General features: G+C 40.1%; 2 protein-coding genes across 2 annotated transcripts; both read right to left on the bottom strand.

Annotated features, from left to right (window-relative positions):
- Positions 1-12,952: 12,952 nt before the first annotated feature.
- LOC147603701 (uncharacterized) lies at positions 12,953-14,852 on the bottom strand. Its single transcript, XM_086796009.1, has 2 exons — positions 13,280-14,852; positions 12,953-13,148 (listed from the first exon to the last, which is right to left on the bottom strand). The coding sequence occupies exons 1-2, from the start codon at positions 13,701-13,703 to the stop codon at positions 13,069-13,071; spliced, it is 504 nt and encodes a 167-aa protein (XP_086652135.1). The 5' UTR covers positions 13,704-14,852; the 3' UTR covers positions 12,953-13,068.
- On the bottom strand, positions 14,013-14,744 carry LOC147603702 (pentatricopeptide repeat-containing protein At4g18520, chloroplastic-like). The gene has a single exon (XM_086796305.1). The coding sequence runs from the start codon at positions 14,742-14,744 to the stop codon at positions 14,013-14,015; it is 732 nt and encodes a 243-aa protein (XP_086652431.1).
- Positions 14,853-21,559: the final 6,707 nt, after the last annotated feature.

The following is a 21,559-nucleotide window of genomic DNA, read 5'->3' as shown; positions in this document are numbered from 1 at the left end:
GTGTTATTAGCATCTTGATAATGCTGTCTCTAGCATGCCTGCCTTTATAATACTTTGATGTGGTGCCATTAAGTACTTGATTGAATGCCTTATGAAGGCTTGACTTAGTGGCTTTATGAAGCATGGTTGAGACAGCCCAATGATGCTTGATTTAGGCAGAAAATTAAAAATAGGCAGACATTTTTTGGAATGCTATTTGCAATTTGTTATGTGTGTGAAACTCATGCTTTTTTTTTCCTAAGGTCTTATTCCATTCCTAGTCGCACATGGGAATTTCACCCGGCTACACACCATACTACTCAGCACACACACACACACACCTGAGTACCACAAGAGGGTGCTGTGTTACGACCCTGTGAAAAAAAGTGCAGCATAAGTGTGTTTGGGCCAGACAAGTGTGGACGGACAAAAGTTTTTAAACTGAGCCAGACAGGAGTTATTAAATTGGCCAGACAAGAGTTTATAAACTTTATTGATCACTCCTGTTTTTTGTGAAGCGTGGGCCTCCATAATTAGAAGAAAAGCTGGCGCCAACTCTCTCTCTCTCTCTCTCTCTCTCGCTTTTTGGAAAAGGACGGCTGAGGGGCAGTGTGGAAAAGAAGGCGTGGGTGATTCTCTAAAAACAGGGCGTTTGTTCTCTGGAGGAGTCACCTGAAGGGATACGCACAGGCTGCAGGGCTGCGCCTCTCCTATGCATGTTTTTTGGAAAAAGAAGGCGCATACATACTGGCTGACTGCAGGCGGGGAGTTTCTTGGAGAGTTTTCTGAAAACAAAACGCATACAGTCAGGTTACAGGGCTGTTCTTCGTTTACTCTTGCCTTTGGATGGACTGTAGGTGGGCAGCGCTGTTCTAAAGACTGGAAAAACAGCTATAGGGTTTCACTCGTGGAGTTTCTTTCCTCTTTCTGTCTGTTGACTGCATGCATACACAGAGGTGCTTTTCATCTTGGAGAGACTGGCGGGTAGGGGCTGAATGGTGTTTGGACCTTCCCCTCTCTGTGGTGAACACCTGCGCAGAACTGCAGGAGGACAGGAGGTGGGCTGGACTGAGTGAAGAAGGGCTGCGCTACAGCCCTCATATACGCTTTTGCAATAGAAGTCGGACTGCAGAGGAGCTGCCTTTTTCGTGGAAAAAGAAGTGAGCAGTCTCCAAGTGGCGCCCAGGGGCAGAACAGTGGATTGCTCTCCTTCTTGCAACAGGCCAGCGTATAGAGGTTGGATTGTCACTTTCTCTCTTGTGCAAACAGACGGCTGAGTATCTCTCTCTCTCTCTTTCTACTGGCTTACAACTGTTTCAGAGTTGTTTCATCTGGCCCTTTGTGAGAGGAGGGGTTTGGCAGTTTGAAGGGTGGAAACAGAGTAAGATTGTGGATTTGTTCTGTAAAGCTTTTATAGCTTTATTAACATGATTAAGACTTAATTAATGAACATAAGACAAATACTGCAAGAAAAGACTCGGTTGTTTGCATTGAGACAGGGGCCTTTCTTAAATAGAGGCTGAAAGGGTACAAGTGAAGAGACACATCCCTGGGAAGGGGTGGCTCTTGAATCAATGGTTGTCCTTTGGAATTAGGGATGTGTCTTTTAATGAATAGACATATCCTTTGATAGTGACCCATGTGTAAGGGTGTGACCCTTCACAGGTGTCCTTTCAGTTAATAAGAGATTAAGGAGTAATTAAGGAGAGATTAAGAGAGTTAGTCACAATCGTGACATTCCCTCCCACTTAAAATAAGACTCCAGCTAAGAAGAGATGGTTGTCTTTGAAAGAATTCCCAAAGAAGTTTTGGATATTCCTATAGGTCTTCGTCACTTTGCCAAGTAGAGTCAGAATCATCAAGATCTCTCCATTTAACCAGAAATTCTGTAGTGAGCTTATGTCGTGTTTCTTTCTGTCTGACATCAAGAATTGTCTCTGGAATTAAGAGTATGTGTTCATCTTCGATTTCCCAAGAAGGCGGTAACTCCAACTTATAACTGAGAGATGAGTTCTTCTTAATAATACGAAAGGGTCCATAATATCTTGGGCGAAGCTTTGGAAAGACTAATTTCACTGTCTTGTATCAATGAGGGGCAATATATAATAATACCAAGTCTCCTTCTTGAAATTCAATGTGACGACGACGCTTATTAGCTGTGCGCTGATATTGCTCTTGGACACTGACCATCTTATCCTTAATCTGTAATAGAATATCTTGCATTTCCTGAATGAGTTGGTCTACTAAAGCCACTTTATGTTGAAAAACAAAGTTGGCAGGAACAAAGGGAGTATGGCCTTAAGCTGCTTGAAAAGGTGTCATTCCAATAGCTGAATGATAAGAATTATTATAAGCAAATTCCACCAAAGATAAATATTCTTCCCATGAAGCTAATCGAGACTGAACATAATGACGTAGCATTTCTTCCAGAATCTGATTAACTCGTTCCATTTATCCATCTGTCTGTGGATGATAAGCAGAGCTAAAGAGTAAATTTGTACCAACATTGAGAACCAACAAAAGCCATCTACATAAAAGAGAATTTTTGTCCACACAAATTCTTGAATAGAACATGACTTTGACCATTAAGAACCAAAAAAATAAGTTTTCTTGTACGGAATGAAATGTGCCATTTTAGAATATCTATCAACCACCACAAGAATCTGTGTATTGCCTTTAGAAGAATGTGGCAATGAAGTGATAAAATCCAAACTAATACTTTCCCAACGTTCATTGGTAACTGGAAGTGATTGAAGAAGACTAGCTGGAGCTGGACCTTGTCTGCTAGCTTTCATACGTTGGCACGAGAGACATGCTGTAACAAACTTAATAACATCTTGCTTCATTTGAGGCCAATAGTATGTAGCTGTCAAAAGACGATATGTCTTGTTGATGCCTCGGTGTACAGCATAAGTGACCTCGTGGTGTTCTTTCACCAATACTCTTCGAACAACATGAGTATCATGAGGTACACAAATACGGTCCTGATAATATAATAAACCATCCACTATTGTATATGCTCCATAAATCTTCAAGTCGGAAGGAGTTGCATTCAAAGAATTGAGAATTCGAAATACATTTCCAAAATCACGATCCTTTGAATAACGGTCCTTGAAACTTTAAGGTATATCCATTTCATCTGTAGAAATAGCCAAGACCGAAGCTAGCGGCATACGACTGAGGGCATCCGCAACCACATTGGTAAGACCAAGAACATACTCAATTGTCATATGAAAATTGGCTAAGAATTCGACCCAACGCGCTTGCCTAGCATTCATAACTGGTTGAATTGCAGAGTGCTTATGTCTGTCAAACGTAATAGCACGTCCTTGTTACATCAAGACGGCACCAGTGGCAATATCAGAAGCATCCGTGTAAACATCAAAGAGGAGAGTAGGGTCAGGAATAGCCATGACAGGAGTTATTGTCAAAGCTGTCTTTAAATTTTCAAAAGCTTGTGTTGCGGCTTCAGTCCACTTGAATGCAGGAGCGGACTTTAGAAGTTCTGTGAGAGCAACAGCTATTTCAGAAAATCAATGAACCTTTGTGTGATAGAAGTTGGCAAGTCCCAAGAAAGAACGAACATCATGGATGTTTGTGGGAGTTGGCCAATAGACAATAACCTGTATTTTCTTTGGATCCACGGAAATACCGTCTACTAAAACAACATGTCCAAGGTACTCCAAGGATGTCTTGAAGAATTCACTTTTGCCTGGATTAATATAAAGAGCATTGTCACGAAGCACCTGGAAAACGATCTTAAGATGTGCCTTGTGTTCTTCCATATTACAACTGAACACCAGGATGTCGTCAAGATAGATAGTGACGAACTTGTCCAAAAAAGGACGAAAAAGATCATTCATCAGACTCATAAATGTTGCAAGGGCATTGGTTAACCCGAATGGCATGACCAGGTACTCGTAATGACCATATTTTGTGCGAAAAGCTGTCTTATATTCATCACCTTCGCGAATGCGAATCTAATGATATCCAGACTTAAGATCAATTTTGGAGAAGACCTTTGCATGGAGCAATTGATCAAATAATTCATCAATGCGCAGAAGAGGATACTTATTCTTGATAGTCAACTTATTAAGGGCACGATAGTCGATGCAAAGGCGCATAGACTTATCCTTCTTTTTCACCAAAAGTACTGGAGCTCCAAAAGGGCTTTTGCTTGGTCGAATATGTTCTTTCTCCAAAAGTTTAGTAAGTTGTCACTGTATCTCCTGAGATTCCGTAAAAGAAACTCGATATGGAGCACGAGTAGGTGGAGCACTGCCAGGTAGGATATCAATAGCATGGTCGACTGGTTATCGAGGTGAGAGAACCGCAGGAAGCTCCTGAGGTAAAAGATCCAAGTATGGAGCAAAGAAAGGTTGCCTGATGTACATCACCTTTGTATCTGTCCTCGAGAGGATCGTTAGCTGAATAGACCATTAAAAGTGCTCAGGAACAACCACTCTTGCGGACCCACTGTTTCACTTGAAGAGCTGAAAGGGTTGGTGTAGAAGGTTGGTCTCTAATTCCTTCGAGTGCCACAAGCATATCATTTTGAGCAAATTGTATGGAATGGTTCTAGAAACTGATCAGGGGATCATATTGATACAACCATTCTTGACCAAGAATCATATCATAATGTGCCAAATTCATGACTTGGAAATCCAATTTGTCACGATAGTGCTAAATTCGAAAGGAGAGGTGTTTGGCAACGGTGTTACACAAGGATGTGGAACCATCGGCAATCTCTACTTCATAAATAACAGCACTTTGAGAAGTCCGAATCTTCAATCTCTGAGTCAAGGTGGTTCCCACAAAGTTATCAGAACTGAATAGGGTGACTGGAAATAGAACCTTGAAGAACCAAAACCTGAGTAGACCGCTAGGGCAACGGTGAAGAGGCAGCTTGTGCTGTGGCAGTAGCGGTGATCACTGGAGCATGTGCAATAGCATGGTGATTAACTGCACGCTTTTCTTTGTCAGTAACTAGGGGTTTCTTCTCGGAAGTGGAGGGTTCAGCATTAGAATTCTATCGATGGGTTGGTCTTTTGGGGCACTCAAACCAACGATGAGGTCCATTACAAATTGTGCACAATCCTGTCTTTTGTTGATCCCGTCTAGAAGGAACAGTGGAAGGACGAGGATTGCGAGATTGGTCACGTCCTTGGTCCCGTCCACGATCCGAACTGCGTGGTTGGAAGGATTGAGAACGTCGGAACCGAAAAGAGGACGATCCTTCTGATCAGCGAGGGTGTTGAGAATTATTCCATTGGGGATTAGGCCGGGAGGTAGAAGTGCCAGAAGATTCTCTGCGACTATCTCGGTTCATACGAGATCCATTGGCTTTCTGAAAGGCATTAGCTCGACCGGAAGAGGCCGAATTTCGAGAATTAATGTCTGCAACACGCTCGGCGTATCGTATGGCATCGGCAAGATCGACAGGGTTATATTTTTGAACATCGACACGCAGTGTGGGTTTAAGACCTTCAACGAAGGCATGAAGTTCGTCCGCTCTGTGAACAAAGAGTCAATCTCCAGTATCAAGTTGGTCAACTGGAAGATATAAGAGGCCAAGGAACTAGTTTGGTCTAAATGGTGTAAGCGAGTACGGGCTTGGAAATCCGCATTGGCAGGTATGAACTGCTTACGGAGGATCCGGTCGAATTTATCCCACGTTGTAACCGATTTTCCAGCATGCTGTCGTCGTTGCCACCACAATAAAGCAGTGTCTTTGAGGAGGGATACCGCAAAAATCACCTTTTTGGAATCAGAAAGGGTCATGGTTTCAAAGTATAACCGCAGTTTGTAGAGCCATTGGTCTAAGATGCACTTATTGCGCTGACCACCATAAGATTCAGGGGGTTTAATTTCCAATTTCTTTGTTTTACTGGCTTGTAAAAGACGATATAGAGTTTTAAGGTTGTCGCCTTCTACCTCGGAAGGAATGACGTCTGCGTCCACTGATACTATTGCTGAAACATCTACTGCTAGTACAGAACTTGTGTAGGAGTGGCGATCCGTGTGGAGCTGTTGGATCTGCGAAGCCAAGGATGCCATAGACTCCTGGAGTTGTTGTTGGAACTGCTGCTGCAAAGCTGGCTGCCATTCCGGAGGGACTGGTATGTCAACAAGTTCTGCCATGAGAGAAGATGTTGATGTAGAGGCTTCAGGGTGACGAGGCTCTGGGGGTTTTTGCTGTTGATGACGTCGCTGGGCTCTAGTAAGAACCATCGGCTTGAGGGTGCGGCATCTGGAAATCCCGAGAGGAGAGACTACGTACTGGTGAAGTGGCTATATACCATCCAGTATAGTAAGGGCAATCCTCTGGGACTGGGCTCGCACGAGAATCTGCTACTGGAGAAGAAGGTACAGGGGTAGGGGCAACTACTGGTGTCAAGGGTGTATACTCTAGTGTAGAGGGGCGCACCGTGAATGAAGATGGATAAACGTCCTCAGAATAGGTGCAATATTCATGAAAAATGATGCTACACTCGGGGAGGATAGCGCCCAGATAAGGATGACGCCCGAGTATAAAACAGTAATGATCCAGATCCTATGCAAAAGTATGAACACGGATCACCCACACGTCGAATTCTTGGAGGTGAGAAATTGGCGTGGCTATCTGAATACGGTAATGAGTGGGCTGGAAAAAGGGGGGCACACTCACTGGAACAAGGGTTGAGACCGGTGGAGAAACACGGTGGAGAAACATGGGTAGGAGAGGGCACTATGGACTGAGAGGGTGTATCCTGTAAATAACTGAAATCATAGGTTTCCTCTACCATATGCCGTCGGAGAAGAGGGTAATGTGTGTCCACGTGTTCTGAGAGATTTTTATGCCCAAGAAACTGGAAAAATCACACCTGAAGGAGGTTGCCATAATAAATATTGTTGCTGGAGAAGAAGCACCAAGGATAGAAGCCGTCAATTCAACAGAAAGCACAACTACAAGTGGTTGGTCCAAAAGCAGGCATAGACAGAAGGATGCCAACGATGAGGAGGGGTACGGGTACTGAATCCGTGGAGGAGAGGGACGGCTGCACGCTGGCGCACGTAGAACCTTGTGCAGGATGGTGGTGGGTGCAGGCCGAAACTGCTCAGGTAGGTGGCGCCGTTTCGTAGGGGCCCGTAAGATGAGTTTGTGGTTTTTTTTTTTTTTTTTTTGTAGACGTGGCATTAAAGCCTAAGGGTCATAACCCTTGGGTAATTAATAATGTAGAATTGCCCCGTTTTTATATATATATATATATATATAAAAATCAACAACCAAACGGCGCTTCTCAACGGCAGCCGTCTAGGAAAACTTCCACGAAGGGATGCGACTGCTCTTGGGAGGGGTGCGTGTTCATGAAGGGGTGCCGCCTCAAGAGGTAAGCCTCCTGATTGAAGGCTTTTTTTGTTTTTATCTCCTTTATTAAAGAGTGTCCTGCATATGGCTGGCCCAAACTTAATCAAGAAAAATTGGGAGGTTGGGACTGAATTTGAAAGGGCATTCTCTCCTCCTCTTCCATTCAACACTTGCTACACCCAATTTTAGGGTTTGGGCGGCTGAGTTTGGGTTTGGGCATGTCACAGGGCGGAAAAAGTTTGCTCTGATACCACTGTAAAGCTTTTATAGCTTTATTAATATGATTAAGACTTAATTAATGAACATAAGACAAATACTACAGGAAAAGACTGAGTTGTTTGCATTGAGACAGGGGCCTTTCTTAAATAGAGGCCGAAAGGATACAAGTGAAGAGACACATCCTTGGGAAGGGGTGTGGCTCTTAAATCAATGGTTATGTCCTTTGGATTTAGGGATGTGTCTTTTAATGAATAGACATGTCCTTTGATAGTGACCCATGTGTAAGGGTGTGAGCCTTCACAGTGGTCCTTTCAGTTAATAAGAGATTAAGGAGTAATTAAGGAGAGATTAAGAGAGTTAGTCACAATCATGACATGTTCTTTGGCTGAGTTTGAGGCTACAATCATGGAACAGCTAGATGTGTGCTCAAGGCTTCCCTGTTGCATTGTCTTGGTTGATTAGAGGAGACAGTAGTGTGTTGCTTTTGTGGGACACATATCTGTGTGTGTAAATCATGCTTTTAGAAAGCTATCTATTGCAATGGGCTTTATGGCGGTGCATCAGATGAGATGGGTCTTACAACGTCACCGCCAAGATGCTGGACCATATATGATCCACATGATGGCAGGGAATGGAACTTGAATCCGGGATCTTTCAATGAGAATCCTTGTGCGCAAAACCACTATGTGCCTAGTGCCAGTACCACTTAAGTTAGGAAGCCCACCAAGAGCACTCCTACACAGTTAAAGAAACTTTTTCCCTTGTTTGAAACTTTTAGCATGCACATACATACATATATATATATATATATATATACCATATATGATCCACATGATGGCAAGGAATGGAACTTGAATCCGGGATCTTTCAATGAGAATCCTTGTGCGCAAAACCACTATGTGCCTAGTGCCAGTACCACTTAAGTTAGGAAGCCCACCAAGAGCACTCCTACTCAATTAAAGAAACTTTTTCCCTTGTTTGAAACTTTTAGCATGCACATACATACATATATATATATATATACATATATATATATATACATGTACATATACATATATATATATATATATATACATGTACATGTACATATATATACATGTATATATACATATATATATACATACATATATACATATACATATATATATATATATATATATAGTACATGTACATGTGCATGTACATGTACTACATGTATATATATATACATATATATATATATAGTACATATAGTACATGTACATGTACATGTACTACATGCATACATACATACATACATACATACATACATACATATATATATATATATATATATATATATATATATATATATATATATGTATATGTACATATATATGTGTATGTATATGTACATTTATATGTGTATACATACATACATACATATATATATATATATATATATTGTTAAAATTGTGCATCTCAGTGTTTTGGGGCTTTACTATTTATCTGGGATTTTACTGGATTTTCTCTTGATTATTTGTCCAGGACCAGTCAGCCAGCCCTAGAGGCAATCGGCCAGGTCTCTACTCCACTATATAAGGAGTTCTCCATTATTCACTCCTTCATCCACTTCCCTTGCACATAGTTCAACATTCAGTTACTGGCCATTGCCATTGTAAAGCTTTATTGCTGTTATAAAAGGTGATCTTGTCCAACTCTCTCAATCTCCTTTGCACTCTCTCATATGTTTACTGTTTATGCTTCCACCTGTGCTATCTCCGTCATGGTATCATACGCTTAGGTCTAGGCTGCTCCAAACTCTGCAAATCTGCCCACTTTGTTGTGTGTTTTGCTTCCATCACTTCTCTAGCTACAGATCAGTCCCATACAGTAGCTGCGTTTCAGTACCTTGCTGCGTTTCTGGTCCAGCCCTCTTCTAGTTGCTGTCGGCCAGCCCTACAAGCTATGTTTTGCTCTTCAGAGGTAGGTTTTGAAGTGTTTTGGCTGCGTTTTCTTCTTCAGCATCTGTTGGTGGTGCGTTTCTTGCTCGTGGTGCTGCAGTGGCTCTACATTGTCTTCTTCCTCCATGAGTCCCTACCCTTCCGCTAGGAGATTCCTGGTGGATCTTGGACTGTTTTGCTACTGTCCTGCCTCTTTCTCTCTACGGTTTGAGAGGGGGCTGATTGTTCCTGGTGACTCACTTCGTTGGAAAGCACTTGAGAGAAGTGTTTGAGAGCTGAGCTTTGTTCTTTGTTGCTGTGGATATGGCTCCTCCCTTTACGAACAAGGATGACAAGTTGAAAGGACCCAACTACGCTCATTGGAAGCTTCAGATGCAGATCTGGTTAATCCACAAGGGTTTGTGGAACATTGTTCAGGGCATTGAAAGGAAGCCGGAGCATCCTCAAAACTCTAGGAGGTGGACTCAGGATCAGGAGGATGAATTTGTTGTGGAATTACAAGATTGGGAGAATCGGGACTCAAAGGTGCATTCTATGCTTGTGCGGACCATCACCGAGGAGCTCTCACCGGTAGTGCAAACTCTCACCAAGGACATCAAGTATGGTCAAAATTGGAGGATCTCTTTGCTCGAGATTCATAGATGAGGGCAGATACCTTGCAGGGGCAGCTCTATGGCTTGTTATTTTCTGAAAACAATTCCATGCAGTCTTTTCTCATGAAGACCAAGGTTATCCATGACCAGTTACTCCCTATGGGTGCTGCTTTGTCCTTTTCTCAGCTGGCTGCTCTTATCCTCACCAAGCTTCCTCTAGACTATGATGTTATTTCTCGATCTTTGCGGTGCCAAGTCACATCGACTCAGTTGGATTTTGATGATCTTAGTTCCCTACTTTTGGAGGAGGAGTTCGTTCTCATCTCACAGGGTAAGTTGAAGGTGTCAGTCAACAGTTCTGACCAGGCACTTTCCTCAGTTCAGAAGAAAGGTCGGAGTCGCTGCTTTTCTTGTGGAAAAAGAGACTATCTCTCCAAAGATTGTTTGTCCAAGAAGAAGGACAAGACCAAGGGCAAGGCTTCATCTCATAGAAAAGACAAAGATACGACACAGGATAGTGATACAAATTCCAGTACCACTTCTAGGGCTCCCAGGGCGCTTCCGGCTCAGGAGACCCCAGATGGTGTTCTTCTTTAGTACACATGCAGTTTTCCCCCACGTGCTTCCAGCCAGAAGAGGCTTGTGGGCGGAGAGGAGGCTAATTACAGCTCCACCAATTGGTGCATTGGGATCGTGATTCGGAGTTCCAAGCATTAGACATTTGGTAGGACATGGTTATCTTTGGTACAGCAGAGATTATGAACTGGATCTGTTCCAAGTTCATTGTTCGAGGCTTTTGGGACGTGATGTGTTTCGTCCACTGTTGGGATTATGGGCGCGGTGTGCCCAGCAGCTCATCATCTATTCTTGGAGTTCACTACACACGTGTGTAGGAATTCGTGTGGCCAAGTTCCTTGATGTTCGTGGTGGCATCTTGTTTCGAGGAAACAGGTTGGCGGATGCTCTCTCCGAGGTGATTCCAGTATTTGCGATGTTGGAAGGTCCATGGTTGTATCTTCATCAACTTATCTTCTTCCGACTCTTGCACACTATGAGCTGCAGAGGGGGTGTTAGAATTGTGCATCTTAGTGTTTTGGGGATTTACACACACACACACACATATATATATACATATACATATACATATACATATATATACATATACGTACATATATATACATACATATATATATGTATGTATATATATGTACGTATATGTATATATATATGTATATGTACGTATATATACATATATACATATATGTATATATATATGTATATGTACGTACATATACATACATATATATATATACATATATATATATATATATATATATATATGTATGTACATGTACGTACATATACATATATACATATATATATATATATATGTATGTACATGTACGTACATATACATATATACATATGTATATATGTATATGTACGTACATGTACATACATATATATATATATATATATATATATATGTATATATATATATATGTATATATATATATGTATGTATATGTACGTATATATACATATATATACATATATATATATGTATGTACATGTACGTATACATACATATATATATATACATATATATATATATATATATATATATATATATATATATATATGTATGTACATGTACGTACATATACATACATACATATGTATATATGTATATATACGTACATATACATACATACATACATATATATATGTATGTATGTATGTATATGTACGTATATATACATATATACATATGTATGTATGTATGTATATGTACGTATATATACATACATACATATGTATGTATGTATATATACGTACATATACATACATACATACATATGTATATATGTATGTATGTATATATACGTACATATACATACATACATACATATGTATATATGTATATATACGTACATATACATACATACATACATACATATATATATAATATATATATTATATATATATGTATGTATGTATGTATGTATATGTACGTATATATACATATATACATATGTATGTATGTATATGTACGTACATGTACATACATATATATATATATATATATATATATATATATATGTATGTATGTATGTATGTATATGTACGTACATGTACATACATACATACATACATATATATATATATGTATATGTACGTACATGTATATGTATATATACATACATATATATTTGTATATATATATATATATATATTTCTCTTCTCCTCCACCCACCATCTCTCTCTCTCTCTCTCTCTCTCTCTCTCTCTCTCTCTCTCTAGCTAATGGCACACACGACTTGTGAGCATGGTTGCATGGAGGACATGTCGAGTAGACAATTAAGATCATGGTAGTAGCCATGGACTCGTGGTATGAGTGCCCCAAACTGTGAATGGTTTTTGGTTAATGCATAATTAACATTAACTATGTGATTAGTGTTAGGAGCGTTGACGCTTGAGAGTCGCGCTCCTATGTTGTAAATCATGCAAATCCCAATAACTAGGATGCTTGGGTAGCCTTATCCGCTTGTACATAAGTGATCGAACGATCATGAATCTGTAAACATACTTGGAAAGGGTGCTAGAGGTACGTTTGCTAACCGTATGCCTACGCTTTTGATCGATGGAGATCTTGAAACACCTCGCAAAAAGGATAATTACAAATTGGCTAGCACATCTGAAGCTCAGCTACATGTCGTTATTTAAGTCATACGAATTTTGTGCAAGTTTTTTTTTAAAAAAAACCATACATAAAGTATAACGGAGAGTTGGCACAGTCCTCCCCAAAATTTTATAAACACAAGGGAACGTGCCCTTCCCCCATTTCCCAAATAACACTCTCCGTATCAAAAGTGGATCAAAGATACATCTTCAGTGTTGAAAGTGGCCATTAGTTTATTCGAATATAAAAGAGAGAAAATAGAAATACATTTGTCAGTATGTGATACTGAAGTCGATAATGCGAGGAGTCTTGTGTGATATTGTTTCATGACCGTTGATTAATGTAGAAGTATAACCATTGTCGTGTGCATGAGTTATCTTCGACCTCGTAACCAAAGTCACAATCTGCCCAAAAACAAAAAAAAAACAAAAAAACAAAAAAACAAATCAAGAACAAAATTAAGATGCAAGTAAAGCTTCTACTCCAAGCGGCTATCATTCTTTAATTAAGTCTTTCTTTAAAAAAGTGCCCCCACCTGCTCCTGCATTCTCCCTGCCCTGCCTTTTCCTTCTCTCGCCAGCCATGCTAGAGCCAAACAACCCTTCTTCGTGTTCGTGCCTCGTGCCTGCAACTTTTACGTGACTCCTCTCCCACAAGCTTTTAGGCAACAAACATAGATCATGGCATTTGCAGGGACACCACAATTGTTCATAACAATAAAGTAGTTGCCCACCCTGCCCTTGTCCAGCATATCTTGCAATCAAGGCAACCCATGAGACAATGTTTTGACTTGGTAGCCTATCAAACGCTTGATGTGCATTACCACAAAGCTTGTATTCTACCTCGAAGGCTTTGTAGTCCGTGTGAATTTTGGAGAGGGGGATGACCTTGGCTATGGAGAGGCCCTTTTTTGCAAGCTTCTGCTTGGTTTCTTTCTGCTTGAGGTCCTTGGCGATCATCTATGAAGAGGCAGATATATTGTGAGGTGCAAGGATTTGTTTTGTTATGCTCGGGGACAGCTTTGATTTGCTTTATTTTTACCTTGAGTAGTTGAGGGCATTTTGATTTGCTTTAATTCTGTGCGTGCTTGAGGGCTCTATACTGCTGCCACATGGGTAGCTCTACTTGCATGCTTTTGTGAAAGGGTCTTAGGCCACCCAAGGTAATATGCTTCTATGAATCTTCTCGAGCAAGAAAGGAGTTGGCTGAGCCTTTGCATGATAAGAAACTAGCATGATGGATAGACTATGCCTTCCCAAAGTTGAAAACTAGGATTTCCAGCCGACGCTCCAAGAAGCTTGCATCCCATAAGAAGACCAATGCTGAAGCATACATCGTAACCATGCCTCTTGCTTAGAAATATGGCAAGGGTTCTTCTCATTGAGGGTTAGAAGCATGGGCAAAGTAAAACCCTCCCCACCAACAACCATTTGTTTGAAACAGTTAAGATCTTGCTCACCACACCCATGTTCTGCATATCCTGCAATTAGTACATTCCAGGAGACCGCAGTTCGAACTGGAAGCTTGTCAAACACATCTTGGGCTTCTACAAGCGAGCCACATCTTGCATTCATATCAACCAAGGTGTTGGCAACAAAGTGGTCTCTTTCCAATCTTTTCTTGGTGATTTCAACATGTATTTCGTGTCCTCTGTGTGTCGATCCTATGCTGCCATAGGCTTTCAAGCTGCAAACAAATGTGATGTCATCTGGAAAGATGCCTACATGTTTCATATGTTTGAAATAGTAAAGTGCCTCCTCACCATGCCCGTGTTCCGCACATCCTGCAATTAGCGCAGTCCATGACACTACATTTCGAACCGGGAGTTTGTCAAACGTTTCCAATGCTTTTACAAGGGAGCCACATATGACAAAAACCAAGGAGCTGCCAATGAAAACGTCTGTTTCTAGCAGCAACCGCCTTCTCTCAATCTCAGCATGTATTTTGCAGCCTCTTTCCAGATCCTCCAGCCTAGCACAAGCTTGCAGAAGTAAGGCCATGAAAGTTATGGATTAGGGTATAGAGAATCATCCTTCTCCAATTTCTGGTACAAGACGAGAGCATGCTGTGACTCCCCTTGTTTAACATATCCTACGAGAGAATCTTTTCTCGATGCTTGTTTTATCTTAGGCTACCCAAAGTAATAATGTAATAATGGAGACTGAGGAGAGGTCTTCTGTTTTGTTATTCGGAATTAGTTTCATTAACAAAACCTTAATCTTATTATTCCTAAGGTCTTTCACACAAAGACCTTAGAAATATTAATAAGATTTCTTAAAATGCAAAGAAAGAAAGAAATATGTAGGAGTTTTTTTTTAAGTTTTTTTTTTGGCAAAAGATGATTGGGTTCAAATCCAGGCTCTCTGCTTGAGAGCCAACAGGTTACACACCAACTCATGTACCCAAAAGACTTAAGTGCTCAATAGCGATTTGGGAAGAGGAGCATACTTGTGCATGCATCCCTAGGAACATAATTTTGTATCAACATAAAGTCACCATTATATAGCATTCAAACTCAAGGTCTCCATTAAGCATGTTGAGTGTAGATGTATTTATCAGTGTTACTTTTTGGCTTGCGTTCACTTTAATTTAGTCTTAACCACCAACTTTTAAGGGAGAATTTTTATTACATGTAGGTTGCAAGGTTTTTTACACCTACATGAAAGACTTTTCTAGAGTAGCTTGGGCCCCTCATGTCATCCTCTAGCATAATGCCTACATTAAAAATTCCTTCATGTAATAAAGGAAATGTGATTATAAAAGGGGTGAAAGAGTGTGTGTGTGTGTGTGTGTGTGCGCGCGCGCACTCCTCCTTTGCCAAAAAAAGATTCATTCATGTAATAAAGAATATATGATAATAAAAAAGAAACCTTAGGCTTTAATATTATATTTTTCTTATCAAAGCATGCATATCTTTCAATTTTGTTATGCATCTTATTTCAAATGTTTCAAGTGTTTTAGTATAAAGATATAAAGAGTAGAGGCGTCTTTCTTTGTGGAACCTACATATAAAGCTCATAGCCCATGGATGAGTCTGAATTGAGGAAACCCTTAAGAGATAATTTAGGAGGTTTTCAAAAATTAGGTGCCATTGGGGGTAATGCCAAGTTAAAGCAAAGTGCTTAGCAAGTTAATGCCAAGTTATAAAAAAGTGCTTAGTTTGAATTTTAAGGTTGTTATAGCAAAGTGCTTAGCTTGAATTTTAAGGGTTGAAAAGTTCTGAATGCTACCCTTAATAAAGCATATCACATGTCAAGAGTGTAAGTCACATATACAGTGTACATACATTTTTTTGGGAAGTCGCTTGGAAACTATGTGTGGAGTGGATCATGAGGGATCCAATGCTATAAATTGATAGAGTTTGGAAACTATGTGTGGAGTGGATCATGAGGGATCCAATGCTATAAATTGATAGAGTTTGGGCTCTCCTTTAGAAACATTTGTTAATAGATTGATGGGTTTCTTATGCTCATTATCTTGTCAATTTCTTTGTTAATTTAATTATTTAAATTTTAAATTATGGATTTAATAATTTTCCTTGATCCTCCCTAGACTCCTCAAATTTGCACATGAGGTGCTATGAAAGTATATGAGGTGGTTAGAGTAATAGAGCACATATGAGGTGGTTAGAGTAATAGAGCACCTAGGAGATACATTTGCTACTAGGTGAACCTTGGGACTTACATATTTATTTTATTGAATCCTTAAGAAGAGTTTATAACAATGATTAATACAATTTTGTTCAACAATGTTTCTAGCTGAGCTGTGTCCTAAAATACATTTCCTAATAAATACCTAATAAAGAGGGTATTTTAAAATTTTACAAAGTCAATTTAAAAAAACCGCTTGCATAACACTGCTAGCCTCACACTCTCATAATAGATAAGAGCAGAAGAAGCACTCTACTGCATAAGCATATAAGGAATCTCTCTCTCAATCATACACACAACCATACTTAGCACACAATGAGAACATTATTACATAAGAGAGAATTATTACACTTAGCACACAATGAGAGCATTATTACACAATGAGAGCATTACTACACAAGAGATCAATAGAGTATACTCTAGTTTAGGTAATGGGATGGTCTCCCTTCTCATTATAAACATGTATTATATACATGATCACCTTTTTACATGTCGTCACCCATGTATTATATACATCACCACATTTTTACATGTATACATGTATTATATATATGACCACCTTTTTACATGTATACATGACCACCTTTTTACATGTAGTCGCGCATGTGTCTAGGGTGCACGTGGTCTAAAATTACTATTTTTACAAGGTGATTCAAGCCTCAAATGTCAAGCCTCTATAACCATTTTCTCCTAAACATGAAGCAAGTGTAGGAAAATACATAAGTACCTTTAAAAAAAATAAGCCCATGGCCCAAAACTACTATTTACAAGGTGGTTCAAGCTCATAGATTTATATCTTCAAGCCTCAAATGCACTTAGTGTAGGAGAATACATAAGTGTACCAAAAATAAGGCCGTGACACCAAAAAATTGGTAATGTTAACCATAGTAGTGACATACTCCCCCTTCTTACTCAATTTTTTATCCTCAAAATCAATTAGAGTTGAAGTAGTTGAAGCACAAGGTTCTTTAGGTCAATGAGTTGTGTGGATCTATTTTGAAATAAGGAATTGAGGACCAAAAATGTGTCTCAAAATGTCTTCAATTTCATAAACAATGTCCAACCAAGAATCTTAGTTTGTAGAAATAATCTATTACTTAGGATCTTTGTTGAGATCGTACACTATATAATTTATTTTTGGTCTTCTTACTTGTGTGTGAGTGACTACCTTACAAATTAGATTGAAGAACCTAATATTTGCTTGTACTATTAGATCTAGGACAAGCATGAAGAAGTTGATAAAATTCAACATTGGCTTTGACATCTTATGTTCTTTAACTTTCTAAGACATGTTCAAGGCTCATGGGAGATTAAAAACCACACTAGGATTCTTTTATCTTAATTCACTAAATTCCTTCCAACTCTATTCCCTTGGAATTGTCATAAATGTTGGATTGATGTCCATTTATCTAGGAGCGTTATATGGGCAAGCCAATTCCTATATCCCTTAAACTGTTTCTTACACCACTTGAGTTTCAGGTCATCATAGGGCTTCTTAATGGGATTATTCATTATGCTATCAAGTCTATGGTATCCACCACCTCTATTCTCCTTTAAGGATGTCGATGCCACCAATGGAAAAAGAACCTATTGTGAATGGCCTTTGAAACCATGCATATATCGAGCACCTTGGATCGAATATTTTACACAATCTCTAAACTCCCAAGGACGTCCATTGTTAAGTGGATCATAACACTCAATATCAACACCCTATGGTGGATTTGTTTCCTTATCCTCATCACGTGGAGTATCTTCATTGTGGGGTCAAGAATGTCTACTTGCTTAGTGAGCCTTGGTAGTGGCACTTTCTCTTCTTTTACATCCTGATTGACACAACTGGGGGAATAGGAGTGATGAGGAGCTACATAAACTTAGCTCCCTCTCACTCTACCACTAAGTGGGAGGGGGCTAAGTAGTAGTAGTGAAGAGCTACATAAACTTAGCTCCCTACCACTCTATCATTGAGTGCAAGGGAGTTAAGTAGTAGTAGTGAGGAGCTACACAAACTTAGCTCCCTACCACTCTATCACTGAGTGGGAGGGAGCTAAGTAATAATTGTGAGAAGCTACATAAATGTAGCCTTCTCACTCTAAAATGAGGGAACAGTAGTGCCAAATATGAAAATCTAAGAGGTGATCACATGTCTACCAATATATTTCATTGTGGTCCAACGTATGTTGCAAGGCTAACTCATAGTCCGTGCCACTCAATCATCGCCTGATCTACAAACTTCACCTATGGCATCACACATAATTAATCGGATCCACTCCTGCATTAGATTCACTCACAATGTCTTTACACGCGTCGCATGTGTCTTAGAGTTAATCGAAATCGGGCATTTTCTAGCGAGTGCTTTTTGGGAATCGGGCAAGCAGATTCACAAAAGATACCCCCCATCAAGAGAGAGAGGAGCAAAGAGAGTTGGAGAGAGTTTCATGACATAATCATTTGAGATGGAGAGGGCGATAGAGAGCTAGAGGGATCTAAAATAGAAAAACATGACAACAGCACATCTTCTACATCAAGGTTATTGCTTCAAACTGAAAATAAAACCAAATTCATTCATGTACAGCTTCCAAATACAGAAATGTGAAAACCATCATCTTTACTGCTTTGGGCGCCTCACTTGTCCTCCGGGGTGAAGGCACAAAGTAAGCGAACTGTGTTCGTACCCTTCCACACTTCCTCTAACAAGACACACTCAGACGATTCATCAATAAAACCATAGGCTGGCCATATCGCAATTAAGCCCACCACTTTGGCCTTCACTTAAAAATAGCATCATCATTACCAAAGGAAGTGGAAAGAATGTGAGACCTTTCCATGCTTATGCACCATCTATGGTCTTTTGGTTGACCTCCACATTGGTGGCCTCTCTTTGGATAGACGCAGCAACAACTTCAATGCTAATATTTGATGAGACCATCACAAACAATACGAAGGAGGGTTTAGGGTGGTGTACTCTACTAACAAGGCTTGGTGGCAATGGTGATTAACAAAGGGCTTTGGAGCTTATCTCTATATTTATAGTAGTGGGAGACGTGTACTCTACTTTTGCAACAATAAACAAAATAAAAAACACATTTTGTCTTTTTTAATGTCAATAATAAAGGCATCTTTCCTCGAATTTCTACACCACAATAATAAAGGCATCTTTTGTACTGGGGAAGAGCAAGTATGTATTGGAATTTTTTTAATACATGCAATTTCAGATAAGGGGTTGTGTGTTTTGTGGAGCACCTTGACCCTCTCTCTTCTCTCTCTAGCTCATCATTCCCCTCTCATTTTCGTAAGATTTTGAACCAATGAATGGTCGTAACGTGAATACCATTCATCAATACATGACCACATTCTACAATACCATACCTACTTGCCCATAGCGAGAGAGGGGGGGAGGGAGAAAGATATTACACAATTGAACCCTCTACGATGAGGTTGCTTTCACAGAGGTTACAAAAGTCCCCAAATACTATAGGTCAACCAATAATTCATAAATTCAATTGTCTAAATTAGGGTAGGTTCTCCTACGAGACAAGGCATTGTAAAGCTCAAGGTCCGATAGGATAGGTTGGTGGACTCATATGGTGGTTCTTTGGAGGTTGCAGTTTTGTAAAGAACCTTGAAGCCCCACCACTACTCAGTGGGGTGGGCATAACACCTTCTTCATTCTTGCTCTCCACTTGGCATCCACCTTCCCATAATGAATATACCTCCTCGTCTATGAGGTTAGTTCCTATAGCAACTGGCCATATCTTCGGTGGTGGATTGGGCTTTGAGTCTATGTTGGTGTCTACAATATAGCAATGAAGCACGTGGTCAGGATAGAACTACATCCATTGTCTAATGAGACCATTAGAGTGCTTGCAATAGCCTGCAAATATGTGTAGGCACACCCTTCGCAGGTCTGGGCTATGTGTTGCGCACACCTCTTACCCCCACAAGGCGTTCCACTGCATTTGACTTTGATGCCAATGCATGTCCTTCAGATATCTCACATTGCTTCATTCACCTTGCGCTCAATGACACTACACTCTTTGACTTCCACTGTTCTTTCTAGAGTCCTGTATCATGCTCCTTAAAAACGATCTTCCGTGGCCTCGTAGCATACTTGTGGTCTCGTACATGTGCGTTATACTCTAGTCGATGTGTGGCCTCATCATCAATATCAATGACTACAACGGAGGTGGTCTTTTGTGACATGCACTTTCTTTGTCATCTCGGTGAGAGGGATAGGCACCTTATACATGGGTGTCCCTTCAATTGCCTGATCAACTGTTCGGACCACTTGGGCTGGGCTTGTAGACAATCGTTCTTTTAGTTTCTGCAAGCTTGGTCCTCTTCCTATGTGCTTGCCTTGAGAATAAGAGGAGACTGCCGTAGTGCTTTACAAAATTGCATTTTCCATATCGGTAGTACATGCATCGTAAAGAGAAATCTTATGTCTATATCCTTCCCCTGCAAGCCAACTTCCATGCTTGCTTTCTACTAGGTTTGTTCTTGGGGTTTACTTCTCTCTATTATTGTCTCTGATGAGACTGAACCCAATGTGTTATGTGCACCTCCCACCAGCTCAACCGAGTCCATTTGCTGATATATTCTTATCCATCACACATGACCATTGTGCCACCATTAATGTATCAATCGAGCCTCCACTAATGTAGCTTCACTGTTAGGAGCCATGCGCTAGTTCTCGCACATTGCTTTGTGCTCTCCTTGAGATGTAATGCACACATGCTTTGTTGTGTGGGAAACCATGCTCTTCTCCCAATGAAATAGGCAAGACCTCTCCCTATCTATCAGGACATTATTTTTCCCACCATTGAACACATGTCAAACTGCATTCCAGTTAGCCTAAGCCACGTCTTCCATGAAACCAAAGAAATATGCCCTTTCACAACCATGGTTTGCCATCACTTCATTAATACATCCCAGAACAAACATTAGGCCTCCATATCCTCCTCTTTCATTTCACATGTCACAATTGTTAGAAGATCCTACATGCTGCGTGGAAACTCTAGTCATTTATGATGTAACACACTTGACCAGCTCTAACTACTTTTATACTCTACATTCGTAGTATGCTACCTTGGAAACTCTAGTCATTTATGATGTAACACACTTGACCAGCTCTAACTACTTTTATACTCTACATTCGTAGTATGCTA

The sequence above is a fragment of the Cibotium barometz genome, chromosome 63 (assembly GCF_041138505.1).
Source record: "Cibotium barometz isolate CiBa-2024 chromosome 63, ASM4113850v1, whole genome shotgun sequence".
NCBI classification, from domain to species: domain Eukaryota; kingdom Viridiplantae; phylum Streptophyta; class Polypodiopsida; order Cyatheales; family Cibotiaceae; genus Cibotium; species Cibotium barometz.
Note: the sequence above shows the minus strand (reverse complement) of the source record. Positions and strands in the feature narration are given on the sequence as shown.

Excerpts from the sequence above, each read along its gene's own strand:
- LOC147603702 (XM_086796305.1), bottom strand. The coding sequence starts at position 14,744 with ATGGCCTTACTTCTGCAAGCTTGTGCTAGGCTGGAGGATCTGGAAAGA.
- LOC147603701 (XM_086796009.1), bottom strand. The coding sequence starts at position 13,703 with ATGATCGCCAAGGACCTCAAGCAGAAAGAAACCAAGCAGAAGCTTGCA. Across the intron at positions 13,149-13,279 it reads CAGGGAGAATGCAGGAGCAG|ATTGTGACTTTGGTTACGAG; the intron begins GTGGGGGCACTT and ends GTTTTTGGGCAG.